The following is a 9,037-nucleotide window of genomic DNA, read 5'->3' as shown; positions in this document are numbered from 1 at the left end:
CCGTCCTTGTAATTCTTAGGATCCTCTTGAGACCCATCGCCCTCGTAGTATAAATACATTATTTTCTATATAAATTACCTCACAGAAAGTTAAGGAGACGCATAAACAGCGTCCAAAACTTTGGGGGAATTTCGAAAACTTGTTCTACTTCAAAGATGAACCATCATGAACCCTACTTCAGGTTCAGGATCAACGTAATTTTTCAGCATCAATTTACTTCAAGTTTCAACCTATTGCATGATAAAAAAAAAAAAAAAAATAGAATGCCATTGTTAGATTTGTTTATTTTTTTCTACCTTATTGTCGTTATTCATCTCATGTTCTCGATTCCCCAATATCTTTGATAACTTCAAATGAGACGAAATTCAAGGGGGTTATCCGGAATAAAGAAATTACTAGAACAAATTGGAACAGCAAACTTTCAACTGGGGCTATTCTGGTACAATACAAACGGCAAACAAAATTTCTCCAAAAGCACCTGTATCTAGTCAAACGCAACTACTAAATTACTAATACTTGAGAGCTTGTGGAGATCATATCAATGGCTTGTTGCTAATGCAGTCACTAGCAGACCAAGAACAAGAAATGGTTGAGCACTCGCCTGAATCAATAAGAAACTCAAACTTCAGTCCTGACTTGGTTTCTGTCTCCGCAATAACACTAAGTATATACAGTAACACTTAAATCGGATGAAAGTTTGTGGTTATGGTAGGGAAACACCTCAATGAGATTGATGAGTGAAAAAATATAAGAGTTTAAAACGTGGATTGCGATAAGAAGAACAAATTACCATATCTAATGAAACTTGGGGTTAGCCCCTATATGATTGCTTGGGATGCAAGCAAGTGTAGTCACTAAGGAGGAGAGTGAATTATTTTTCAGGTCGACTATCATACGATATTCTAAGAAAGCCAATCTTAATAATTTATGGAACTGATTTTAGTGGCGGATCGATTTAAAACATCTGTGTTGAAGAAAATACCTGATATTTGACATCATACTTTACGGGGTCCTTGAGAAAGTACTTAAACTGCAGGGTTTGGAATTTGGCATTAGAAAACTCTATTTTATATTAACATCATGGCATCTTTTTAAAATATCAATAGCTACCTGAAAGAATACTTGTGGAAGTACCAAACCAAGGAGAGCCAATGCATAATAAGGCCTACCAGCACCGAGGAGATAACCTGAAACCACCAAAATTGTTGCTTATCTATTAGAGCAGGTATACCTCGTAAAAAAAAAAAAAAAAAAAAAAAAAACTTAATTCACAATTGATCTACGAGTTATCGCAAATGTAGAAAGGATCCTCGTCTTTTCAGTGTTGTGCAGATTAAACGATAATAATTATAGAACGGTTCTAAAGAAAGACAACATAATAAGACAATGACACCAGAGAGAAACCCTTAAAAGAGAATATCAAAACAACGATAAGCTCACCAGCCACAGATAGTTGAGTTATGTCAATAGCACCGACACAGATCCATTTTGCAGTTTCAGCACCAAAAGCAACAGGGAGTGACTGAAAGCAGCATTAACAGGATTTAGCAATAATGCCCAATTCCAAGGACTTGAAAGAAAAGTAAGGGGACAGAGAAAAAGATAGAAGACCTGAAGTCCCATTGCTCTATCCCCCTCCACACTTTTGAAATCATTGACAATGGCAATACCTAACTGAAGAAGAAAAGTGCAGGTTCAGATCAAACAACAAAAAAATGCAATGACATGGTCCTATGCAAAAAACATACCCCGGCTATGCTGTACAATAGCGTGAGAATGACTACATCGGGTGTAAGGGTTCCAAATAAGGCCTGACCGGCCCACCTACGAATAAGAAAACAAAAGACCATGTGTTCATACAGAAACGATAAAGAGCTCGAGAGCTCGTACAAGTTACTAATTTTAAGAAAAATAAAACAGTTTCTCATACTAATAGTCAAAGTTTAAAACCAGTCTATCCTTATCATCAATCTCCTAAGAGAATATAAACCAGTACTATAAAGTAATAATACAAGCCATTATGACTATAAGGAAATTGTGGCTCCTTAATAGTGATATAAGGTACGTGCCGAAAATTAAAAATAAATAAATAAATAAAAAATAAATTCTAAATCTTTCAGGAATGGAAAATTTACTGCACCATGGTAAGCTGATGTAACTAGCTCCAAGGGCAAAATTGCCAATCCATCCGTTCTGTTTCAGCTGCAGATGATGTTCAAAACCATCAGTATTCAATGTCAAACAAAATAGTTTCTTGAAATCAAATTGACAACATTGGTTAGCTCAGGTGGTAATCGTCTTCGGCCACATCGAAAAGGTTGTGGGTTCCAATCAGTAACCATGAAAAAAGTCCTAACAAAATATAAATATACAGAGCTTGAATAAAGAGAGTTAACTTGTTTGGTCAGACAGAGAAACAAAAAACTATACCTTTAGAGGTGGGGCAGAGTATATATACGATAGCAGGGATCCTCCCAAAGCAAGGTAAAAAATCGTCGGGAAATCATGCCCTGCCTATAAAAAAGTTAGGTAAGGACTAAGAAGTTTTTGATTCATTTATGCATTTTTCTCAAAGGATTTAAACAATTTTAATCAAACTCACCCAAACATCTAACAAAAGACCTGTACCAAGACCTCCTAAAAGAAGAACCCAAATTTGTGTAATTACCTGAGTGAGTAGATTCAAGCATATAAATAAATATAAGTTCAGGACACATATCCAGTTTAGATTAAAACTAGTAAAATCCCACCTCACTCTCAGATATTGCACCGGAAGGAATTGGACGGTAAGGTTCATTAATGGCATCTATCTCTCGGTCATACCAGTCATTAATTGTCTGAAGAAAAATGGAGGATGCAAATGGTGAGATGTCATATAGCGGAAAAGAACTTTTCAATCAAAACCACTTTTGGGCTAAACATATTGAGCAATACCTGCGTATATCCAGTGAGAAATGGCCCAGACATCATCATACAAACAATTGATTTGGTGACATCCTCAGGAGTCCAATGAAAATTTCCTTCAATGTGACAAACGTTTTATTAGAAGCATCTAATGAGTTTTTCGGGAGTTTGAATACTACAATAAAACATGGTTTGGTCAGCTGGGTATATGCTTCAATTCAAGGAAACATATGAGGTAACATAGAGCATAAACATGGACCTAATAAAGAAGATTCAGAATATCATTACTCAACAACATGACAAGAGGAATCCTTAGAGTTCACATGGTACAAGATAAAGGTTCATAAAAAGTAGTTACCCGAAGCAGCAGCTCCACAGACGACTCCCCAGACCAATGGAGGCCAAGTAACAGGCTTTGTCAGCTGAAGACGAATCTTCCATTTATTCTGTACATATTCATGTCAACTCATTTTGCGTAGTTTCCCAGTTAATCAATTTTGTGTTTTTGTTTAGACCCATATCATAATACTGAGCATTAAGTTCATCCAAATCTCACCAAATCAAGTAGAAACTCAACTTTATCACCAGCACGATTCATAGACGAAGATAAAAAATAAAAATAAAAATCAAATTTCAAGCCTTACAGTTTCTTGAGAAGCTCCTTTAATCCCCAGAAGCTGGTTGAAGCTTGATCCATTACTTGCTGGCGGTGCCGTCTCAGGTACCGTGGATTTCACTCCTAAAATGACATATATAAACCATAATACCCTAATTCACTCACCAAAAATATCAGTCTATCTAGAGCTATTTTCTATTAATTAAAAATATAATAACAATGATATCTATTCAGCAGAAGATAAAATTAAAACAGTATTATTATGGAAACTAAGAAGACCTTTATCCGCATCAGTGTCTGCAGCTCTAATCGAAAATCTCTTCCCTGAAAAACTAGCCAAATCTCAGAGCAATGTAAATGGAAAATATGAAGCTTAACCTGAAAGTTTATCGAAGTTTGAGGGTGCCGAATCGGATTCAGGAACATAGCAGCATGACATCTAAAAGGACTCGCTTTTGAACTTCAAGGTTTTACCTTCGTATGGATCTTTCCTCGGGAATTAAACAGAGCAATGACAACGGATTTATTGAACGAGAGAACTCACTGGTGGCCAAGACCGATAAAGGAGCCAAAACAGGCCGAGTTTGGAGTCGTCTGTTGTTGAAGCTTGAGAACTGCATAAATGGAATTGTGTTGAGCACGGACGCCATTAAAGCTGGGTTTGAGCTCTCCAGACCAGAGAGGGAGACTTTAGGTTTTCCTTAGTTGAGTTGATAAATCCCAGACTCTTTAACTATTAGTTTGATAAAAGAAATGATTTTTAAGAAACCAGAGGTTGGTTTTCAAAAAAAAAAAGAAACCAGAGGTTTACGGTGCACTGTTGCGTACAGGATCGTAGCTTACTAATGAGAATAGTGGAGGATTATTAAGAGTCAAGACTAAATACCGGATTAACTCTGACAATTTAAGCTAAAACTCCAACAAAGTAAGACCCCTCCAGATCCGGATGAGCACACGCAAAGGCCATCGATGAAAAAAAAGCAAAGAAAAAACTCTCCAAGATTATAAATTTCTCGCACGATAAATCACACGCGAGACTGAGAATTTATGTCGTTATTTTTCACAAGTAAAAAACGACATTCATAATAATAAAAACGACAAACAAACAGCTATGAAAGCTAGTGTCAAACCGCTCTAAAAGCTAAGCCCAAAACGACTCTTAAGGCTGAACCACATGTGAACCCTAAACGACTCTGAAGGCCGAGTCACAAAACGATTCTGAATGCTGAGCTACACAACGACTCTGAGGGCCGAGTCACTAAACGGCTCTAAGGACTGAGCCACTATGAGAGCTGAGCCACAAAACGGCTCTTAAAGCTGAGCCCAAGAATCAAACCTTCTATAAATACTACATACATTTTGGAAGAAAGGAACAACAATTCTAAGAGAAAAAATAATACAACCTCTCTCTCTCTCTCTCTCTCTCAAAATTTCATTAATACATACCCACAAAATAATGCTAGAGTTACTCCACATCTCTCACCTTTGATTTAGCAAAATACAAAAGAGGAATGATCTACTTCTTTTCTCTCTAGAATTGAAGAAGAATTATTCTCTCTCTCTTTCTCATATTTTTTTCACAAACAAAGACTGAAATTATGTCACATTACATTCCCTCTAAGAAGATGTCCCAGAGCTTGAAAAATCCAATTCTCATATTCTTCACTTAGTAAAAGGAACACTCCATTATATATCACCCTATGTATCTTCTATTACACCTAAGGAAAAGAAAGATCACGGCGAACCACGTCATCCACCTCGAGTCCTCAAAGGTCTCCACCATGGTCGTAACACCACGAGATATCCCCGACCTATTACGATCCATTCGGAGCCATTGGAGATTCGATACCCGCAACTCAAGATTGATACACATCGCAAGCTCGCACCCCGACACGTGTTTCATGAATGTTGATAAAAAAAACACATTGAATGGCGCATCGAAGGACAAGGCGCCCTCATTGACGATGTCTTCGACAAGCAAGACGCACCAAAGTACATCCCGTTAGGACCAAAGATTGAAGACTCAGAGAAAGGCCCCGAAAATAACGTCGAAGGCGAAGCACCCGAGCTATTTCAATAGGAAATCGACGATGTCCCCGATCCAAGCATGCAGGACATCAGCCACAACCACCTCGAAGGGGCACGAGGAGTTCGTGAGCTTAACTGATGTCGTGATGCTCACAGAATGATGGTCGAGCCAAGGCGACGAAACCACCCGGACGCCTCATGAAGCTCTTGATCCTTCTTCGAGGCTAGAACAGATCAGTCGCGTCTATCCGCCTTTGATCGCCGAGGCCACGCAGAGGGCATGGCAGAAACCGGCGACAGCCAAAGGTTCGAGCCACCGAGACGTGATCACGACCCACGACCAGTGATTTGCCATAAGATCAAAGGCAACAACTCAACGCCCGATGGGAGATTCAACGAAATCCCCCACCACCTCGAACTAGCGAACCCCCGAGCGGGAACGGAACCGATCCCCGACGACCCGAATCCACCACACATCGCGCCTCTAACCAAAAGTCTAATGAGAAAGGACACATGACAAGACTTTCTCCCGCGGCAACTCCTACTGACAACACAGACGTGATGGCACTCGTCCAAATTTGATGGACGAAGTTGTTGGAATCGATCTAGGGTTTAAGAAAATAATTAACGCTTCGGTAAGCGGTGGAATTTTAAAAATTTTCTTTTCAAGTAAAAACAGTTTTTTACTAACCTAGACAAAGAGCAAGTACATGTAATTAAAACTATTATGAGTATAGAAGTTTACTAACCTTTCTTGAAGCTTGAACCTTGAAGAAGCTTTTGGAAAGTTTGCAACGCTCGTCTCCCCTCGCAGCACGTCTCTCTTTCTTTCATCGGCACCTTGAGCAACCACGAAAGTTTCTATCACTAAATCACTCGAAATAAAGGAATGAGTGAGTGGGCACTTTTAAACACTACGACTTAAGAACGAGTCTTGAAGTCGCAGAGCTAAACACTAGGTCGAATGAGGACCTAGGTGCAAAAACAAAAAAATCGAAAATAAACTAGAGAGAGAGAGAGGAAGGGGCGGCAACCACAAGTTCTACAGAGAGAGGCTCTCAATCTCTAACTTACGTGGAATGAGAAAAATGAGAAGAATGAGGCTCCTATTTATAGGAGAGGTCTTACCTTCAATAAGGTAGTTTCCTCTTCTATATAATATCACATATTCATGAGCCAATTTCCTCTTTTCCTCTATGACATACTCGGCCAAGGTAGGCTTCATTAAGCCTTGGATTTGTTTCCTATTTTGTTCCATGCCTTGCCTTTTGTCTCTCTCTTGGGCGCCTACCTCATTTCCTCTTAGGGGAAATTTGTTTCCTCTTTTTCTTTTGGCAAATATCTTGATACATTTATGCACAAAATATTCTCTCTTCCTATGGGTATGTTGGGCGCCCATTATGTCTCTAGAAGGAGCTTCTAGAAGCTTTTTCATTTGTTCATGACAACATGAGAAAAGCCCATTAAGAATTTTCAATAAAATTCTTATGAAATGAAATTAATTCACAAGGCCCAATTAATCATATTATGGCCGAGTGTTACTTGTCATCAAATGACCATGTCAAAAATTTATTGACATTCATTTCATCCTATGTCTCAAAAGACAAAAATACCCTTTTGACAATTTTCGTTATTGTTTTGACTTAGCTTCCAGTTTAACTATTCCTAATCGATGTGATTCGTGACAGTGACCTCATGGACCCAAATGAACAAAGCTTGAGCTAAACACTTGGACTCAAAAGTTCACAAACCTTTTCCAAGGTTAGCTTAATGCCAACTGACTCCACTAAAGAGTTGACACTGAAAATCTCTCGGTTCAAATGAATTTATTTTCTACTCAAGAATTCAACCTAATTATGATGAGCCGATCCACTGAATATTATCTATGTTTACCCTTCATGAATGTCATCAGCTAGTCGGGATTTACTAAATTACCATTTTACCCTTCTAGCTGTTATTTCCTCAACTCCTTTGTCGCTTGTGAATAAGTTAGAAACAATGTATTGACGAGGAGCTAACAAGTCACATTGTTTCATCCAAAACAGTCAGGACTCAATTTGGACACTGGCCAGTTCATTTATTCACACTCCAAGGAACAAAGCATGAGGTGACATACATTGTATTTCAGCAATCTTGTACATGAATTCCATATCTATGAGAACTTCACAAAGTTACTCATGACATTCTCACAACTTAGTACTTCACCAATAGGCCCTGTTCGGAATCACATAGTGAGTCCGAACTCTGACTTTCTCAAATGAGAGTACTAAGGTGTGAAATGACATGTCTCATTTCAGGATTAAGGTAAGCATGATGCAATTCATACATAGTGACTTCGAGACATAAGAGGTTAAATGGTTTGTTCTTATCTTGTCTCTAGAAGTGCACTGGTCAATTCAGTACCTTCGGAAGATACCTAGAAGAACTATAGAGTCTCCAACTCTCAATGCCTCATAACCAGACATCATAGATTCTTCTAACAATCATACTGAGGTCAATAGTCCTTTGACCCTTAGATTGCGAATATATCGTTTTAAGCAAACTACGAAGAGTTTGTTCATGCAAATCTACATTTGTCTATTCGTAAGTTGTTTAGTTTGTTTATGGAATAAAGACTAAGGTTTTATCATAAAGCTTCAAACAAGGAAGATTGAATGAACGTTTCAACTTTTTATTAATGAATAAGCAATTACAAGCAAGAGTCTTCATGAGACTTTATTACATCAAATGCATGATATAAAGATTACAACTCTTCTTGTGGGCACCATTGACAACAAACTCCCACTTGACTCAAAGAAGATGTGTGTAGTCTTTCATGCCTAATCCCTCTCGATGTTGGTCGAAGACCTTGTTCGCTAGGGCCTTTGTGAATGGATCTGCTAGGTTGTCCACCGTTGAGATCTTCTTCACTTCCACGTCTCCGCGCTGCACGATCTCTCGAATCAAATGGTATTTCCTCTGAATATGCTTAGAGCGCTTATGGCTTCTAGGTTCCTTTGAGTTAGCGACAGCCCCACTATTATCACAATAAAGGGTCATGGGCTCGTCGACGTTGTGAACAACTTCCAAATACTTAAGGAATTTTCTAAGCCATACAGCCTCTTTGGATGCTTCACAAGCAGCCACATATTCTGCTTCCATTGTGGAGTCAGCAATGCAAGATTGCTTAATACTCCTCCACACAACAGCTCCACCATTAAGGATGAACACAGATCCTGAAGTGGATTTCCTGGAATCCTTATCGGCTTGAAAATCGGAGTCGGTATATCCCGTCATAGTCAGGTCAGTACCTGAGTATGTAAGCATCAAGTTCCTAGTTCTTCGAAGATACTTAAGAACATGCTTAACAACAATCTAGTGCTCGGGTCCAAGGTTGGATTGGAAACGGCTAACTACGCCAACGGCGAAACAGATTTCAGGTCTAGTGCAAAGCATAGCATACATGAGGCTTCCTACGGCAGAGGCGTAAGGAATTTTCCTCATGTCTTC

At 38.8% G+C, this 9,037-nt stretch overlaps 1 protein-coding gene across 3 annotated transcripts; it reads right to left on the bottom strand.

Moving 5' to 3' along the window:
- Positions 1–253: 253 nt before the first annotated feature.
- LOC149404115 (chlorophyll synthase, chloroplastic-like) lies at positions 254–4,282 on the bottom strand. 3 transcript variants are annotated; one of them, XR_016294272.1, is made up of 15 exons: positions 4,065–4,282; positions 3,800–3,844; positions 3,549–3,643; positions 3,263–3,350; positions 2,935–3,020; positions 2,751–2,837; positions 2,603–2,668; positions 2,431–2,514; positions 2,141–2,202; positions 1,749–1,824; positions 1,612–1,670; positions 1,441–1,522; positions 1,111–1,187; positions 983–1,030; positions 254–601 (listed from the first exon to the last, which is right to left on the bottom strand). XR_016294272.1 is itself a non-coding variant. In XM_089604347.1 (15 exons), the coding sequence occupies exons 1-15, from the start codon at positions 4,168–4,170 to the stop codon at positions 539–541; spliced, it is 1,128 nt and encodes a 375-aa protein (XP_089460473.1). In that variant the 5' UTR covers positions 4,171–4,280; the 3' UTR covers positions 254–538. The 3 variants fall into 3 exon arrangements, 2 of the variants coding, with proteins under 2 accessions (XP_089460473.1, XP_089460481.1); XM_089604347.1 differs by having other exon boundaries at positions 1,612–1,674; positions 4,065–4,280; XM_089604355.1 differs by lacking the exon at positions 2,603–2,668 and having other exon boundaries at positions 1,612–1,674; positions 4,065–4,281.
- Positions 4,283–9,037: the final 4,755 nt, after the last annotated feature.

Source organism: Urtica dioica, chromosome 2, assembly GCF_054948205.1.
Source record: "Urtica dioica subsp. dioica isolate 48M chromosome 2, U.dioica_male_clone48M_v1_H2, whole genome shotgun sequence".
Classification (NCBI taxonomy): domain Eukaryota; kingdom Viridiplantae; phylum Streptophyta; class Magnoliopsida; order Rosales; family Urticaceae; genus Urtica; species Urtica dioica.
The sequence above is the reverse complement of the archived record's forward strand: the minus strand, read 5'-3'. Positions and strand labels throughout refer to the sequence as shown.

Excerpts from the sequence above, each read along its gene's own strand:
- LOC149404115 (XM_089604347.1), bottom strand. The coding sequence starts at position 4,170 with ATGGCGTCCGTGCTCAACACAATTCCATTTATGCAGTTCTCAAGCTTC. Across the intron at positions 3,845-4,064 it reads TTTATCGGTCTTGGCCACCA|GGAAGAGATTTTCGATTAGA; the intron begins GTGAGTTCTCTC and ends CTAGTTTTTCAG. Across the intron at positions 2,838-2,934 it reads TTCTCACTGGATATACGCAG|ACAATTAATGACTGGTATGA; the intron begins GTATTGCTCAAT and ends ATTTTTCTTCAG.